This window comes from Colias philodice, chromosome 13 (genome assembly GCF_061535455.1).
Source record: "Colias philodice isolate Cphi_HAF_F1 chromosome 13, ilColPhil1 Martin Lab GWU primary, whole genome shotgun sequence".
In the NCBI taxonomy this organism is placed as follows: domain Eukaryota; kingdom Metazoa; phylum Arthropoda; class Insecta; order Lepidoptera; family Pieridae; genus Colias; species Colias philodice.
The window spans coordinates 4,523,216-4,543,269 of record NC_143098.1 but is presented as its reverse complement, the minus strand read 5'-3'; the positions used below and the strand labels follow the sequence as shown (position 1 = coordinate 4,543,269).

Here is a 20,054-nt window from a genome sequence, read left to right as displayed (position 1 = left end):
CTCTAAGGGAGTAAGGCATAACGTTTGCTAGTACTTATTATAAGTAATTCTCTGTACGTGCTGATACTGTCAACGTCGGAAACATGTTAGGAGATGCCAATGTCGATATGCGACAGGCATCGAGTAATGCGCATTGCTTCGGAGTTCGGTGTATGCACTATGCAGCAAATGTAATCTATTTATTGAGGCTATGCGATAACGCTTGAACAGAGTGGCAGTTCATTATAAATTAATTTAATAATATGTATTAGGTTAATCAATCATTGTCTGGTAATTTGAGAAACATTTCAGAAGACATTGACATCTGATTATTTTATTCAAGGAAAGTTATCGATTTAGAAATATAGGTAGTTACCTAATATGTATTTAAGTGTGATTGAAAAATACAGCTTAACTTGATACTTTTTCTAATAGTGCACGTAATCAATATAACAACAAAGTATTGTCCTATTTATATATAAATCCCCGTTTGTTTATTACGTATCTCATTACGATTATTAAATGCAGTACCTATTTAATTCAATGGGTGGAAATAGCTAGCTTCAGCGCCAGGTTTCGCGTCATTGACAGCGTGGATACGGAAGGAATTTCACAAGATTACAGACCCACCCCCAACCCCTATCCCGTTGTTATTAGAAATACCAATTGAATTTGCGAATACTATTCAAGCATGCAAAATATCCCAGCAATTTGAACTTTAAAATGGCAGTATTTTAGCGCGAATAGAAATTTAGATGAATATAATATTTATGGAAACGGTTCACCACATTCATTAAAATGTGCCCAACTTGGTTTACGTAATTAAGCTAGATTTTCTAGAACCATTGGTGATTAAATGAAAATACAAAACAAGATTCTACGAATTAAATTGGCATTCAGTATGAAAGGAGCGATCTATGAGATGGGTTTTTGTATCATAGGTACAAAGAAACTTTTCTATTTTTCTTGATTGATATTATAAATTTAATATCCTTATTTATCACAGCCTCAAATACCAAATGCTTATACATATTTTCATATGTATAGAGCTGCGATCTATAAGGCGAACCCATTTATTTTATAAAAATACTAGCGGTCCGCCCCGGCTTCGCCCGTGGTACATATGAAAAATAGATGTTGGCCGATTCTCAGACTTACCCGATATGCACAGAAAATTTCATCAGAATCGGTTCACCCGTTTCGGAGGAGTATGCAGACTAACATTGTGACACGAGAATTTTATATATAAGATTTACTTATACTTTATTTATTCTGTAGCCAATATATTCTACTCATAAATCAAATTCAGTTAAATAGTTTAGGGTATATATTTAGAAAATTAACACACCCATCTCCTTAGGCGCGGGACATATACAAGCGGCGCGGGCGCGCTGCCGGCGTGCATCGGGTGCGCTATTGGCATTTTGTATGAAATAATTTTGGAAAGGCGGCGCAACCGTGGCACAACCGTGGCGTGCCGTCTCGACGCCTATCCAAAATTCTTTCATACAAAATGTATAAGAAGGACGTGGTGCAAAACAGATTCAAGAGGTGCGCTTATGGCACACCCGCGCCCGCGCCGCTTGTGTTTGACCCGCGCCTTATAATTCGTAGAAGTTAATAGGTTGAGGGATGAATAGAAAAATAAAAAGACAAGTTTATAAAGCTTCTTTATTAACGTCATGTTTGCAAAATAGACAAATATACATCATTTGTAATCATTTCACTTAAATTCCGTAACATTTAACAATTATATTACACAAATACACACAGTATACGTTATACATACGTTAGGATTTACATTTTCATTTAGGCAATATACATAGAAATAAACATACTTAAAACAAATAAATTAAATTAATATTACAATAAGAAACACTTTACAGTTCATAAATCTAATTATTGTCGTAAAGTTGGAATTTTGATTTAATTACAATTTCATGAAATAAATAAAACTTAACTAAACAAAGGAAAGATTAACTGCTATTATCTAAATATATTTACAAACAGATTAACATAGAATTAGTTAATTAGATATTTCAATTTTGTTGTGCAGATACAAACAATACTATATAATATTTAACAATGTATTTATACGATAGATATTAATAAAATAATAAATCGAGAAATAACTATTAATTTTTTTATTCAAACAGGATGTTTGTTAATATTGCTTTCAATATTGTCTACTAAATCATAATAAACTTAATTTTTCTCTTAGAGCTTCATTTTTAATGTTCTGAAAAAATATAGCAATAAAACACAATTAAAACTCTTCTTGCATTTTGGCATTAGTTGTTAATTTTTTTATAAAAAAAACGTTGGAAAAATACACCCTAACAATTTAAAGAGCGTAATAGCGAGCGAGCGATAATTCGACCATGGTTACAAAATTATGACTAGTAAACATTGATAAATTTAAATAAAATAATGTTATTTATAATAACCTAAACGAAGTTGAAATAAATATATTAAAAAGAAGGATTACGTATCAACTTTTAAAAATACAATTTTTCTTGGAATTAATCGTAAAAACTTAATTTAAAATATACATTTATTACAATATTATGACTAGTTCTCGTAATGGGAATGTCAGCATCACGAATTGTGATTTAAATTTGATTTGAAATAAAAAGCAGTTATTAATCATAACATTTTTTATATCAAACGTAGAAATATAATATAAATTAGACGAAAAATTTGAAAATATGAATTGGATGTCAATGAACAATGCTTTTGAAATAAAAATAACAAAATGTTATAAAATTACAGATATTTAATATGGCACTCAAATTTAGCTCTATTTGCATCTGAGAATAAATAAGGCGAATAATAATGAATTACTATAGAAATTAGACTATACAGGAATAATATTTACCTACGGCCGTTTTGTATGTCGTATTTTAATACATTTAATTTACATTGTATTTAAAAAGTGATTATTCACTAAAATAAGCGTAGTAACTACATATAACCTTTATTACTTGGTCATGTTTTATTTAGATACAAAAATATTCTCTCATCTTTGTCTTAACATTACAACCATTTCTATAGGGAGCTGTAAAAACTATTGGTAACTTTTGAAGCAAATGTAGCTGCTAATTTCAATATTACCTGAATGCAAACGAAGTTTTAGTCTCTCTTCATACAATATGTAATATAGTAAATAGATAACGGAGACGTAAACATTTTCGTTTGAAAATAGATAGTAATACAAGCTAATGAGCTTTGTACACATAATGCGGCAATAAATTTTGGTTTTTATATTTGTATACAAACACACAGTAAATACATAATTATTAAATAGAAAGGAAAAATATATGTACACAATTTCAATATCTACATGTTGAAATTCATATTACAGAGGCTTCAGACGCAGTACCTATTTTTATAACGAAGACTAAATAACTTAGAGTTAAATATTTATTCATTTCTTTATACTTCATAGTAAAAAACGAAACACAATTCACTGAAATATTAAAGAGGAACTTTTCTCCATTCCCACTGTTTATCACCGTAGCCAGACGATTGCGTAATACTGTATTAAAATCAGTCTCTAGTACACTTAATACCCTAGAATAACCTATAGGCGTATTATCACTTCACAGTAGTCTACACGAAGTCCCTGCGGCCCGTACCACACATACTATTTCTGTCACTCACTACAGACAATTCGGATTCGTCCTTTTTCCTCCTGCACATGCTGCAGAGTTTGGAAAACTGTTGGGAGAAGCAAATTATTAACGATGTGTTCATTTGTTGGAGGTTTGTTTCGAAATATTGTGAATCTAACAGTTGTATCAACCAGAAAAATTATAAATTTTAAATTAGGTCAATGTTTTTCATTTACATGACTTTGCAAGATCCATCAAAATACCTATAGCTTTAACACGGACTATACTTATTTGCTAACGATCTAAACCACGCGAATAACGCCGCGGGTTCCAGCAAGAAATGAAAAAAAAATGAAACAAAAAAATAATGACATTTATAAAGATTTTTTGCAAAATATACATTACAAATCTTTTAACTAAAAACAATTATTTTTGTTCCAGCATACCTTAACAAACGTCCGGACGGGTTGCTGTAGCACATAAATGGCGAAGATCACAACGCCTTGCAGCGCGTTGATCAGGTCGAACACCGACCACACAGACACGGCTGAACTGCCCGCGCCCGCCGCCCAGGAGACCACCTCCAGCACCCAGGACAGCCCCATGATGACTGAGAGGAGACAGCATGTGCGGAAGCTAGAGAACATGGAAATGTTACCAAAGAATATGGAATAATGCTTCATGTTCACAAATTGCCTCATCAAAATTGCTTAAATTAAGCAGCAACTGAATCATTACAATGTGCCAGATCTTTAGCAGTTAAGTCACATTTAAGGAAAATATACCTACCAGTAACTTATTTTTGTGGTTTTATTACCCAAATTACCCTTGATAATTATATATTTGGAATATAATATCAAGTAACACAAACTGTTTTAATTTTAATCGATTTAATAAAAAAAAAACATAAGTAAGTAATGACTTTATTCGAATTTACATAGCTATAAAGCTTAGAGCTCTATAACCTGAAGATCCTACATTTTCAAAGATGAAATACACAACACATATTTAGTTAGCTAATTAAGATACTAGAGAAGACTTGTAAATTGAATGATAATCTGCAGACATGGCACGAAATTCAAAAGCAAATAGGTATTATCTTGATTGTGAAGAGAACTCCGAGCACAATTGAGATACGGGTCAGGTGGAGCAAATTAGTTCTAGATTATCGTACGTACGGATTCGACTGTATTAATAATATTAATACAGTTTATTAAGGTTTAGATATTATCCTTTATCCGTTGATAGCCTTTGTTATTGATTGTAACGAAGAATTTGTTCAAGCAATTCGTTTTTATACATAACTCATTGTATAATAATATAGCTGTAGATCTTCTAAATTAGATTGCATTATGTCCTGATCTAAAGCAATAGTGTTACCGTCAAATAACAAGAAACATTCAATATCAAAACACAGATCTTTAATCAAAACGACTGAAAGGCAATCCTTATTTATGAATTTTACCATAGTCATAGATGAGGTCTGAGAGAAGTAGCTACATCATTTGCTTTTTTCCAAAACAAACTTGAAGGTGTTGAAATAAAGGGTGGAACTGTATGAGGAATGGAGCCATCGCGCGATAACGAAAAGTGCACGCGAGCGATGCCCCGAGCGAAAAACTAAAACTGTATAGAAGTACGTACAAAATTTTTAGACACTGCAGGACAAACTTTATTTATAGAATAGTTCTCTCCACGCTTCGCAATGATGTTTATGAGTTTATCTATTTTACTGGTGTTAAAAATGCAAATGTCGTATGTTTTTTTAGTGTGAGAAGGTCTAATTACTTTGGGTCTAGTTAACTATAACTCAATTGTAAAAATAGACAAAAAATACGCTTTTATTCATTATATTTAAACTCTTTTAAACTTACATCTTATTTAGCCGCTGGTTGAAGCTGACGTTTCGGCACGGTCTGGCCCAGCACGATGGCCAGACGCACACAGTCGTCTGACGTACTAAAGTCTAAGTTTATCAGGTCTAATGAACAGTAAACTTACATCTTCTTATACTTCTTGAGCCGCTGGTTGAAGCTGACGTGATCGCGCGTGGGTGACCGCTCCGCCGCCGGCACGGGCTGGCCCAGCACGGTGCTCAGACGGACCCAGTCGTCTGACGTACTGAAGTCTGAATGCGTCAGGTCTAATGCTGATTATTGAATGGTTTGGTTATTACATTTTTCAGTAGATTGTTTAAGTCAGCAGTTAGATATAGAAACAGAAAAAAAAAGATTGAAACACACCTTGTTTCACTAAAGAATAGAAATAACTCTATAACTAGTAGGTGGATAATAACTCTATTTTGAAGGCGTTAAGCACATGAGAATATACATTTGAATATAAATTTGACGAAGTGGAAATATAAGTTTCAGGAGCTTCCCAAGTTTTCCCCGAGGAAAAATTATTTCCAAACTTTCTATTTTCGTCAAACATCAAACTAAATAACAATATGAAATATCATTGTTAGTTTCTGAGAACTTATTTCATAAATAGACCTAATGTTTGAAACAAGTAAGTAAATTATATGGAGATAATATTTTGAACATTATGTTTTGGATAAAAACATATTGCCGCTGCATCGCGCTGCTCGTTTAAATTTCAAACAAAAGTTATCTAAATTTACAAGCCTTTTATTTTAGACAACAATAAAACAGCAACAAAGAGTTGTTCGGGACTATTGTCACTCGTATGTAAATTAACTTCTTTCAGAGTACGCATGTATGAAAAAATGAAAATATCTATGAATGCGTTTAAGTATTTTTTCGGAGAATTTATGTGTAAATATAAATATCATCGTTTTACGTGAACATGAATACTGAGTTATTTTTAAATATGTACTGACATTATACGTACCTAATTTAATTTAACGGTCAAAACAGTTAATATAATCAATTCATTAGAAAAACAATTATCCAAATAAAAACATTCAAATAGCTTTGCACTTACTAAGAATATATTCAATAAAAGAGGGCTGATATTTTAAATTCACTCATTTGAATGTAAACGATCGCTTAATTGGGAGGGATATTAAGACAAGAAACAGCTTAAACTTTATAAGAAAAAGTCTGAAAAAATACACTGAAATAAAACCCTCATCAAAAAATAGTAAGTCCAACTTACGTGAAACGTCTTTAAGCTTATTATAATGCCTCGCGAACGCGCGTGAAGTGAGGAAAAATATAATTAGGTTGCTAAGAAGTATTACAGCCACTGGTCCATAGAAATACGGCAACGCCGCTTGGTCCGCTGCAAATGGTTAAAAGAATTACTATTTACAAACTACGTATTTACGAAATTTTAGTAGCAATGTGAATGAACCAATTTGAAAGCAGATTGAAGAATAATTTAGCTTAATAAAACTAAACCTCTTGTTTCATTAAAAGACGCTTAGAATCATCAAACAAATTGTCTTCAAATACTTTTAAAGCAATATTTAACTTACTTTTAAACCAGCAGCCTTTAACTCCAAAATTAGGTTTTAGATAAGTGCTAGGTACTGCTGGCGATAGGTCCATAGTGATGGTAACTATTAGCAATATCACTGGCAGTAGAACTGCGTAGGCGCAGTACCACGCAAAGCGTCTCCTCATACTCCGTCTACTTACAGAAGCGTTTATGTACCTCCTGAAAAAAAATGTGGGTTAAAGAACACAATGTGTTATAGCTCTGTTTCGTAATTTTTTTTCTTATATGGCTACCTGTTATCATAAGTAAGTATTATGTATTAAAATTTACATCTTTAAATTTTAGTCTACTAAGTAAGTAAGTAGGTCTGACGTAGGTACAACTAGAAACATGAGGTCCGATTACAGTATAACGTAATTATGATAATAATGTAGTAGACCAATATTATTATTGAGCAAAATTTCTAAAATTTAGAAAACCATTTTAAAAACAGGTCATTCCTTTCAACACTACGCATTACAAATAAAATTATATGTATTACTAGCTTCCGCCCGCGACTCCGTCCGCGCGGATGTCGGTCTTCGCGTGGATGGTTTATTTCTCCATTTTGAGTAACTCTGACAATGACATCTTATAAATATCTATTGGACCCAAATACGGCTAGGCATATAATAATACGCAACGTGTGTTCGCGGTTCTACAGAACAACGTCTATGGATAAAACTGAAAAATTAAGACTAATTTTTTTCTACGTATTTTTCCAGGATAAAAAGTATCCTATTTTACGCCCAGGATAATAAGGTATAATTATACCAAGTTTCATCGAAATCGAACCGGTAGTTTTCACGTGATGTCTTCACATACAGACAGACAGACAGACAGACAGACAGACAGACAAAAATTTTTTTAATCACATATTTGGGTTTGGTATCGATCCAGTAACACCCCCTGCTATTTATTTCTTCAATATTTTCAATGTACAGAATTGACCCTTCTACAGATTTATTATATGTATAGATATTCGTCGGTTTGGCTGCTTCCAATAATATTGATGTAATAATTAAATTGAATGTATTTAATCCTGTTATAATTATAGTTTTTTGGAAACTTTGTTACACATTAATAAATAATACCATAATTTTGTAATCAATGAACTTACCGCACATTCAAATAAGTATCAAAGCACATCACATTCAACCAGAAGAAACAGGATACAAATGAAAATTGTATAAGGTACGCTGAAATGTAAATAACAACATTAAATTTATTTCACAGTCTCATAAATAATCAAATATTATAACGTCTTTCATCTTTAATTTAACATTTTATAAAGGGAATTTAATAACTCACAATAAATACGCATTGAAATATGTTTTGGTTCGTCATTATAATTATTAATTTGGAAAATATTTGATTTGAATTAAGTTTTTTCAAGAAAAAGAATTAACTGAAGAATTACGATTAGTAAGTTATTTTTTTACAACCCTCCAAAAAGCCTAGTGGTCTAAACTACTCTCAAATACATATACAAATAATGTCATAATATAATCTTACCCATTATAGTACAGGCTGTATTGGGAAACGCATGACCAGCGAGTTGTGTTGCGGCTAAACAGGAAAATGCCACCGCTAAACTCAGCGAGTGGCACGCCAGAGCTTTCCCATGTGTGTCTCTTAATTCAGTTATAAATAAGTACACACAGGTCGTCGCCAATAAAAAAGGTACTGATATAATTAAACCTGAAAAATACTGTGTGGTTAATACAATTCTTATTTTTTCTATCGTCCTATATTATGTACACTTTATCTTAGTAAACATTGCTATCTCATGCTCAAAATTACTTTAATACAATATTTTGTAGATATATTTGATTGCAACGTGAATCTTGCGTCTTAGTTGCTTATAATATCCGTAATCCAGTACGAACAATGCACAAATATACCTAATTTGATTGGTAGATTCATTATTTAATATTTATCCTTATGTTTATCCACGCATTTCTCTATTTTTTTACATATCAAAATAAATATCGTATTGCAATTAATAAAATTCTAATAAGACATCGCAGAGCCACACTTTCAATCGTAATTAATGTCTGCAATAATAGTGACCAGTTACCTTGATTGTTTTATACGAGTACTGCGAGATGAAAAATATTTTATACCTTCATACCTTTGAACTACAAATAGCTACAAGCTATAATTTTTAATTAAACGTCGCGGTGTGAGCACTAACTCATAAACATTAGTACGGGTTAGTAGTAATACCACGTAATACAAGTATACGGCCCTATTTATATACTTTTGTAGTTTAAGTTATAAGACGAATAATTAATAATCTTTATGCTTGAGTTGTTTAAATCGGTGTTGAAAATATTAATTATACATATTTTGTTACAAAGTCAACACTAAAGTGTCAAAAGTTACACTCTGCAACTTTTATAGTCTTATTTTTAGATAAGTTTTGTATTGGACTAAACTTTATGTAATTGAAAGTGACAGTACACATACAGAAAGGTCAATAACTACGTGGTAACTATGAAAAATATCAGTCTTGGCGTAATTAACATTTCTCAATTAATTATCGTCGTTTACATAACGTGTTGAAAACTCAATAAAAAATGTACAGACGTTAAATTTGTTCCCTATAATAAAGACAAAAAGCCGGACGTCAAGAGACGCATATACTCACTAATTGGATGCTAACATTTACTTACTAACCGATTGCATAAGCTATAAGTGTTGGTGATGTGCCCGCTTCCTCTATGGGCGCTTGAAAGCAAAGTAACGGCAGTGTCACTCCGGCCGGATTGGACTCGTTCCAAAATGTCTCCATACAAAAATTCCTTGTTCCCAATAACGGAGGCTGGCTAAATGGCATGAATAGAGAGCCATTGAATAGAAGATAAAACTCATCTTCGCTGACTTTGTCAGGCTCCAGCTTGTACCTGTGGATGTTTTCTCGATTGGGTTATCAATATTGGGTGCTTTGTTAGGGGATGAATAGATTTGGGGATTTGGTATTCATTGAAATTTATTCTTTGGTCATGTATTAGACGAGGAGGTTAGAGCTTTTATTTGTTTCATAATTGCTCCGCTTTTTAGATTTTCCTTTACGTCGCTTTGATTATATGCGGTGGATTATGAAGCAAAGCTAAAAGATTACTGAAAAATGTTTCATTGAAACCTTATAAATAACAAAGTTATCGGAACTAATGCTGTTGATATATTATATATATCCTTTATTACCGCTTCGTATGGTTCCATTTATTATTAGAGAATTCCCAAAAATGTAACCTTTATTTTATTTCCGCATATTGACGTCGCTCTATTATAATATTCAGGAAAAAGTAAATCATTGAACGCCTAATAATCTCTAACACGTTATTCATAAGGTTTAAATTTGATTACCATTCTCACCTGTCGTAAGCGCAGGGGTTACCCACGATTGTTTCGAATACATTGCTGTCGTAGCTCCATATGTGAGTTTCGTTCGCTTTGTGGAAGATGGGTTGGAACGTGAGACTGGATCGAGCGCAAACTGTCTTCACTTTCCCGTTTTCGATTGTCACGCTCAAGTTTTGTCCGCTCGCGCAACATTTTGGGACGACGGGTAACTCCTTCTTTACTTCTTCGTCCTGAAGACAAATAAATGCAATTAGTGAAATGAATCGGTAATACGTTATTATAAATAAATTATAAATTAGCTTATTTCATATGATAACTTTGTCAAAACTCCGAACAACAATAATTAATAAACAACAACCTACATTGTTGTTTTAATAACCAAAGAAGTATTTGCTTAATAAATAAAAGTGCGTATTAACTTTTATTGGTTCCTGCTCTACGCTCTACGACTTGCTAGTGTGTCTTTATTTAGATAAATAATGTTATATTTTATATAAAATAATATTTTCCTACATATAACAGCATTAATAGTTTCTTACAAAATATGATGATGACAAAATTTTCCTCATAATAGCATAATTCATTAACGGTCTATTATTAAAAACTTAACAATACCTACTTATACCTACATGACATAACAAACAACAATACCCTTTCAAATATCCTACGACAAAACTATTCAGTTGGCGGTTACTTCACAACAATATACAAATCCTACGCACTAAATATCGAAATACGAGACAAATTAAGCCCCCTCCCACATTTGGTTCTTTAATGTTCGCAATTAACTTATATTTTTATATTACTCGCTCGTTAAACTCGGGTTTCAAAAACATTCAAGAAAATTAGGTCGACCCACATAAGAGGCAATTTGAAGGAAGGACAAGTTAATTTGGGTGTTATTTAAAAATGATAAATTGAAGGTACGGATCATATGACGATAGCTAATCAGAATTCAGGATGAGTATTTGAACTTTTGATGTATTCATAAAAGATTGAGGTTAGCTGATTTCAGCTTTGTTCTTAAAATTGGTCACGTACACATAAATCAAACGTTATTTATGTAGAAGACAGTTTTGGGACATGTTTTATTTGAACCTTTATCTTTGCAATTATTGTATCATGCCAGGAATTGTGTGTCAATAATCTGAAATATCCAATATCCAATAATCTGAAATATCCAATCAAGAGATGAGAATTTTTATACGTAAGTATATCAGATGTGACATGAATACATGATCCTGAGCACAGAACACTTTTTTTTGACATTTGGTACATGAAAAGGTACCAAAATACTATTATTAATGCTTTATTAGATGCGTTAAATTGTAACTGAAAAATTATTGCGTGTCTTTAAAATAATTTATGAGGTATTCATCAAATTCCACGCAAAAATATTTTGTCTTCCTTATTTATATACCTTAATTAAATATTTTAGACATTATCCTTATATATGTTAGATTTACTTCAAGTGGAGGCCATCATTAAAATCCTGCATAATTTCCAACTTTGAGCGTTTCATATTTAAGCATATTATGTATCTGTACATCTTATCAAGATCGCTAACAAAAAATTTTTAGATCGTATGTAAGATGAAAATAAAATTGTCGGCAATACATGAATGCAACTGCGGCGCGGAAAAAGTTCAATATTGTTATTGTGCTTGTTAGGGACGTGCTTCTGATGTAATGAGACATGTCATGGAATGCAATATACGAGATACTTTTCCGGATGATAACCAGCTTTGTGGAAATTACTCTTTCGCACACGTTTGTTGTTATGCTTTTAGTTCATTTTGTTTTGAGGAATTGGGGAGTTACTTATCGGTATCATTTGCTAATCGTATGTGTCAATCAATCATATTATGTTTTTTTTACAAGAAAACTTTCACTTATTTTAAAAGATGTTGAACTGTTTCATTGTTACGTTTAATTTCCCGTAAAATCATTTTGAGAAACTTTATAATAATAAATTGAAAATGTACCTACCTCTACCTATTCACGTAATATAAAGCTCGACAAACAAATAACCTTCGAGTAATTTCAATGTAACTCGGCAAATATCATTAAACTTATTGTACTCGATATTGACTGAAGGTAGAACATTATTAAGGAATAAATTGGATCCATTGACGGATCACGTTCCTATATTTATGTTCTGGTCCTTCAGTCGTGATTCGCTCAGTTTCGTGATGGAAGCTTTGTTCCCGGAATGAGGTTTGCGCTTGTAAATGTATTTGTCACAGTTGATAAGTGAAAGTCTATTGGAAGCATTAAGTCTAATAGTCTGGCTTCTTGTGTAGGTTTTCAGACGAAGTAAATTACAAAGATTATTCAGAGATCTCTGCGTGACTTGTTTACGTTCATCAACGGAAATTTTTAGAATTTTTAATGGAATATTTTCTTATTTTACTCCTAAAAATATTGGGACAGTAACTTTTCCACTTGATATTTTGTACACACTTTCGTTGTTATTAATACAATAACAGATACTTATCTATATTTTATTTACAAGCTATTCCATGGAACTCACAAACGTCCTAATTACAAGCAGGAAACCGGAGCCCTTTTACCTCCACGTGTAGAAGTAACTAGAAAACAAAATAAAACGTAACGAAGTCGAGAAAAACAAACATCAGTGGAGAAATACGAGCGACCTCTGTCCAAAGTTCGCAACTCGGTAAGGTGAGGTTGATACAATTTGTTTTAAGGCTTTTCCTCTCCGAGACAGTCCCTGTGGAAGCTGCGTGCCGTCATTGTCAACTAACTACGCCGCACGAGGAAACCTTGTAAACTTTTCTCAACTTTAATTTGCTAAATTTTGACTTTTGTTCCTTAGCTTTGTTTTTTCTTCTAACGTTCTGTTGCGTCGATAAAATACTTACAGGTATATTATTGTTTTATCAACAACCATCTGGGTTTCTCTATGATACAATCCGAGAATCGAGATATGCATGACGTTCAATATCAAGTGGGAAAACCTGCTATAAATAACTTGCAAGTTGAAAGCTCAGATTCGTATTTGCCTTAAATAGAAACGGAATGAGATAGTTTACAAAACAACAAGAATTATTCTCTAGAGCGCTATTTAAAGAAAATAAATTCGTAATTACTTATTGAACAAATTAAAACAATATAAACCTAGTGTAACTTAAATGAAACAGTCTCTCTGAAGTTTTCCGAGATTGGCTCAGTAAATTGAAGCCTGGATTGACCTCGCCAGCTGTAAATAAGACTGAAGATTTGGAAAATGTGACTTCTCGAAGCTTCTAAACCTACGTAATGTTTTGCTTGTTCCGAATGTGTCTGTTGTTCGTACTTAGTTAGAGGGAATAGACAAAACAAAAATCTTGTTTAAGGTTTTTCACAATTAATTAATGTGACACTAATGCTTCTATTTTCGCTTTTTATTTAAACAACGAATTCATTCATAATTTAGAAATAAATTCTCATTGATATGGCACTATTATTTTTTTAATATATGCCTTTGTCTGTCTGTCTTATGTGTTATGTGCCTTTGAAATAAGTATACTCCAATAGTTAGTTTGGCTTAGTTATTTAGTTTTTGTGTATAAAATAAAACCTAACGATTATAATGTACTGTAAAAAAAGACAATTTAATTGTTATAAAAGTAATGAGTTTTGAGTTTCTTTATATCGATCATTATCGGGTATTCGGGTATTCGGGTATTCGGATATTTACTTACATTAACAACTAATTGAGTTAGTTTCATAAGACAGTATTTAAGCCATGTTTGTTCAAGTAATCAAGTCACGTTTTGAATACATAAAGTAAAATAACAAAGCAAAAGGTGAAGCCCTGATCTGATAAAATTCGTTTGAGTTTCGCAAGTTTGTATTTCTGCAATGTTTCGTGCTACGTTTAACTGTGTTAATTAACCTTTAGGTACCGTTTATTGGCTTTTTCATTTATCTTGCTCATAAACGACCTAGATGTAACAAAAATAAATAAATATTTCAGGACAATTTTCACACACGGCACGATCTGATCCCATACTAAGCTTTCGCTTGTGTTATGGAAACCAGATGGCTGATAAACATATATAATATAATTTTAAATAAACACTTTTATAGATAATTAACACCCAGACACAGAGCAAACATCTATGTTCATCACACAAATATTTGCCCCGGGTGGGAATCGAACCCACGACCTAAAAAAAAGAAAAAAGAACACCTAATTTCAGTAACATTTTGTTGAGTTAGTTGAGCTGTATCAATGTTTAGTCAGTTATACAAACTCCGTAATTGCTATTCGTATAGGTACACTAGTTGTTGAACATTAAATCCCATAGATTAGCGTTCCATCAGGTACGACACCATATTTTGTAGCTCGAATATATTCTGATTTTATCGTCCAAATCCACAAACATTTTGTCCTATTTCCGAACGCGTGAACATACTAAATAATTTAGGACCCGAAAAAGTTAGCGAGGTCGGGACGTCACAGGGTAGGAAATAGAATAATTCAATAGTCGTTTTATCGCGTGAGTAGGCATGTGTCAGTCGATACAACATAAATATTTGTGTACGCTGGGGTAAGGTAAATTAGGAATTCTTTGTTAAATGTAATTATAAAATAATTTTGTTATTTTTACAATGGAATTTAGGGCGTGGTTAATAGAATTAATTGGAATAATGATACATACTTAATTAAATAATGGCTAACATGATATATGAACAAAGAAATAATTATTCCTAAAAAAAAAGACAATAACTATCTAATCATATAATAAAACATTATAATTTACGCCTCAAAAACAATATCATTATAATCAGATAACATACCTACGCATCTAAAACTCCATACATTTGAGATGTTCTCAGCCGTCACTAGAATAAGTGCGTTACGTAGAAACCTCATAGCAATCTTCGTAAGTGGGTTCCGCTGAGACTGGAGCCTTATCGGGCTTTATTAGTTATTTATTCTAACATATCATTCGCTACGGAAATGTCCTTCATGGAAATTGCATTGTTTTTCTTACAAGGACCACTACTTTATGTAATAAGTAGTGCTCTATTCGACCTTGTACTTACTGAGAAATGCGAATGCTGCTAAATAATTCATGATTTTTTTAATTGTAAATTATAAAGTACCTAATATTTTACCGCATTAGTATAAAGTATGTATGGCTATTACTTTTATAAACACTTACTAACCTTATTTTTGGCAAATTAATTATTAGTTTATTTAAAAAGATCATCAAAATCCTAGATTATAACTGTTATTTTCGGAATAATAAAAATAAAGGAAAAAGACGAAGTGCTACAGAGACTACAATAAATAATTTATTCAATAGATTCATATCGTCAAGTAGCTGTCTATTATAATCTGACGTCCAACGTCAACTACCGTTACTCTGCCTTTAATGCTATTAATGATTCTCATACGAATTGGAATTGATAATACGATTATAAAGTACCCACGGCTTAATATCTTCAACATTATAAAATTTATTACAAAATATGCACTCAGTATTTTGTAGAGCCGCTTAGCTTTTCAGTGAAATTAAATTATTTATTTAAAATATTGGGATGTTTTTCTCAACCAAAGAAAAGTGAGAAACTTTAATAAGGTATGTTTTAACGCTAAATTAACTATATCTAAGGAAATAAGAAATTAATTAGTAGTTATTTTTCAAACATTTTTATATTAAGATAAATAATACTTGAAAAAAATCTTGGACAATCCACGTTCCTGTACAAGAGATCTTCGTTTATTTTTTTCAATAGTTTAACCTATACAAAAACATATTCTATTAGCATGTACCTATTCACATAACATTAATTTATCATTCAATTTACTGAAACGAATATTACACGGTCCCTAATATAATTAACGGACGTTCGTTAATAACCGCGTACGTGCTAAGCGTTCATAAAGATAGTGGGGTCCGTGAGATGGCGTGTTAGCTTATCTGAAGACATGTACGGATGCCACATTGACACCTACACGACACACGAGAAACTGTATATGGAAGATATTTTTACCGGATATTGTATTATCGAAATAACTAGCAGTCCCGACAAACATTGTTCTGTTTTACTCTCATCACTTAGGTTTTTTTTTTTATGTAAGAGCAGGTAACTGAGCAGGTGGATCACCTAATGAAGTGACACCACCGCCCATGAGCACTGACAAAGTTACCTTTGTGAGGCTGTTACCGGCTGTCGAAGATGGATGTAGGCTCTCTTTTTAAAGGTATTTAAGTCATACACGTGCGGGAATACAGAAGGGGGTAGACTGTTCCACAAGGTGGTAGTGCGGGGTAAAAAGTGTCGCGAGAAGCGTACGGTACTCGTTCGCCAGCAGTCCAAATGGTGTGGATGGAAGTTTGCTTTGTGACGGGCGGAGCGGTGGTGAAATTCCGCTGCTGGTATGAACTCGAATAACTCCTCTGAACACTCCCCATGGTATATGCGATAAAAGACACACAGTGAAGTAATGTCTCGTCGCAAAGCAAGAGGGTCAAGCCGATTGCTAAGTCTTGGGTCGCCAATCATTCTAAATAGAATTCAAAAATAGAAATAAAAGCGTTTTATTTGCCACCATGTAAAAAATATAAATCTTAATAATCTAACACACAGAAAACAGATGTTATCCGATTCTCAGTCCTAATAGATGCACACAAAATTTCATAAGAATAGATCCAGCCGTTTCGGAGGGGTATGGTTACTAACATTGTGGCACGAGAATTTTGTATATAGATATTTAATACTTTAAATATTAAATACCGATTATTACATAACAATATAATGCTTATGAATTCTAATTATTATCTATGTGTAATTTTACCAAAAGCTTTTATCGCTAACTTCTAAGAATGATCAGTCAAGAGTTTTGAAAGAGTCCTTATAATTTAATTTATAATATTATGGATATGTTAAAAACACATTATAAGTACATAATTGTCTTCTTATTAAGAAATTAGTTGAAAAGATAACAATATAATGGACCTACCAAACGAATACTAAAAAGAGTAGATTAAAATTTAAATTGCCAGCATTTTTTTTATTTTTATACATAATTGATATTTTTTCCTGATTTTCCTTTCACGCAAACTATCCTATAAAACAACATAAAAAATATGCAAGGATTTTAATATTTACATGTAACTAATATTATGTATGCTAATTGTAAGCCACATCAATAATGTCGAATTGATCATCCATTATTATAAATTGACAACTGGATAATTGAGCTATTCCATTTATAATTTATATAATATACTTAATGATAAGCGTGATAAAAATCTGTATTAATGAATATTATCTAGTATAAATTGAAATAAATCCTATCCTACTAATTTAATAAATGCGTAAGTTTGTGAGAATGGATGTAAATGTATGTTTGTTACTCTTTCACACAAATACTACTGGACCGATTACGATGAAATTTAGCACACATATAGAGAGTAACATGGATTAAAACATAGGATAGGTTTTATCCCGAAAATCCCCCGTGAACGGGAACTATGCTGGTTTTTCTTTGAAATCGCGGGTGAAGCCGCGGGCGGAAAGCTAGTAATCTATAAAAAGTGACCTATTTATAACGACATTGTTCATTTGCTTCAAAAGGTTTTATATTTATCAATAAATTGTTATATTGTAAACATGGAAAGTACAATAAGTAAACTACGCGGCTGCACCCACGTTGGAGCTTAATAAGACAGCGACATTCTCAAAGCTCACTTAATTGAATGGGAACCTTTTTATAAGCTCTCAATAAATATGATAATATGACGTTGAATAGCATTTTTTGAGATATGGAGGAAATTTACAGCCCACGCTATGTCGGTGTTACGTGTACTTGAAGTTTCTACATGTATGAGAAGTATGTATCATGTAAGACTTACTAAGAAGATATTTAAAAGAACTTACTAAGAATTAGATAGTGCCCGATAGGAAGATTGCTAATAGTGTTCGGTATGATTTTCGCAGAATGTGTTTTGTGACATTATCTTGTCGCATTTACCGAACGATGTTATTACACGAACTATGTCATTTCTTTTATTTTTTTATATTATTTTGGTTCGAGAAAACAAGTAGAGGTATATTGCCTGCGCTGCTTTGATAAGATTACCTACTTTCAACTTTAATTCAAGTCTAATTTTGTGACTTTTCGAAAAAATAACGTTTTTTTTTTTTTTCTTTCTATCCACAACAATTAATTGAATTAGTCATTTTTTTAAATATCAGAGTCCCTTGAAACAATTAAACTGCTCCAGTAATAACTTCAATACCACTACACTTAGCTAGCGGGTTATTGATATATGATGTCTTGGGAATAAACCACAATTAAGATATAATACGCAACCGGAATATCTAGTTTATTAGTGCACCATATCGTGATTGTAACCAAGATTAATAACATTTAATTCATTTACATGTAATTTTGAATGCGCATCCTTAAATTATTGCTTAACTGTTCATTTTGAAAGGAATATGTTTTATATAAATATTTAACAATGATTTAAATGTACTGTGTTGTTGTTGCTTAAATATTATCAAATAATAATTGGTTAAGAATTGAAAAGCTTCGTGATGAAGCGGGTTTATGAAGTCTATATTTTTGTTCAAAAATATTTTTACTACAATATTGGGGTATTTACAATACAATAAAATTAAAGAGGAGAATATTATATCGTATAAAATATTTTTTTTTCACTGCCTATAGAAAACCGTGTCTCTACCTCAAAAAGTAACATTGACGACTGTTCCTTCGTGATTCTTATATACTTACCTACATCATTACATTGATTCATGAATAGACGTAAAGTTCTTCAAATCTTAATTAAACAATACGCCCAACATAGCTTATTGTGTAGCCATGTTCTACAATAATAAACATAACCGTTCATCAAATTAAAAAAGCAGTCTTATTTAAGATGCAGCACGCGATACCAGCCTTGCTAACGAACCATATTTATAAACTCTCCACGTCACATCCAATAGAGAAAATAAATAAAATATAGTGAGAAATGTCATTCATTACTTACTGAAATAACATCACAGCTATATTTCACGATAAAAGATTTATTCGATAGCTTTTAACGTATAAATAAGGAATAGAGATTCGATACATTGAAAGTGTTTTAACGAAATTAGCCGATGCTTCAAGTGGGAACGTGATGATATTTTGACGTGTGACAGATTTATCGACAACGTTGCAATTGCACTTTGCACATATATATACGAATGACACTAAAGGTAAAATAAAAGAAACTTTATTCTTTTCAAATTAAAGCTCTATTTTGCGCACAATTAATTTTCTCAATAGAGTGTAATTCTAATTGCATATACACAATGATACATACGTACCTACACACACAATACGACACAGATATGAATATTATCCTTTAATTAAAAGTTACCTAATTGTATTGAATGTTGAATAGTCGCAGTCTAATTAAAACAAAGGCATAGCAAATGAACAATAAGTTTACAGTTACTCAGGATATCACGCTTCATAATCCGTTTAAACTTTAACCCGACAATGCGGAACGGCACTCAAGTCTTGAAATTCAATAACGCTTCGATTGTTACGCCTGATCCCTGCGGCTTTGACGTTCATCTCGACTAGACCTAGCTATTTCCTTATCATGATCCTTTATGATACAGGATCTGA

The 20,054-nt window shown here is 32.1% G+C and overlaps 2 protein-coding genes across 3 annotated transcripts in view; both read right to left on the bottom strand.

Moving 5' to 3' along the window:
- Fbxl4 (F box and leucine-rich-repeat gene 4) overlaps positions 1-20,054 on the bottom strand; it is a 265,794-nt gene that overhangs the window by 195,536 nt on the left and 50,204 nt on the right. The gene's annotated exons all lie outside the window — the stretch shown is intronic.
- LOC149483343 (G protein-coupled receptor Mth2-like) overlaps positions 2,725-20,054 on the bottom strand; it is a 53,645-nt gene continuing 36,315 nt past the window's right edge. The window contains exons 2-10 of one of the 2 annotated variants that reach the window (XM_089702386.1): positions 10,419-10,636; positions 9,720-9,946; positions 8,553-8,738; positions 8,158-8,236; positions 7,036-7,217; positions 6,714-6,839; positions 5,595-5,721; positions 4,040-4,229; positions 2,725-3,699 (exon numbers count right to left, since the gene is read on the bottom strand). In XM_089702386.1, coding sequence (XP_089558512.1) covers positions 3,592-3,699; positions 4,040-4,229; positions 5,595-5,721; positions 6,714-6,839; positions 7,036-7,217; positions 8,158-8,236; positions 8,553-8,738; positions 9,720-9,946; positions 10,419-10,636 — 1,443 coding nt within the window. In that variant the 3' untranslated portion in view covers positions 2,725-3,591. Of the gene's footprint in view, positions 3,700-4,039; positions 4,230-5,594; positions 5,743-6,713; positions 6,840-7,035; positions 7,218-8,157; positions 8,237-8,552; positions 8,739-9,719; positions 9,947-10,418; positions 10,637-20,054 lie in introns of both variants that reach the window. The other variant, XM_089702385.1, reaches the window with a different exon arrangement.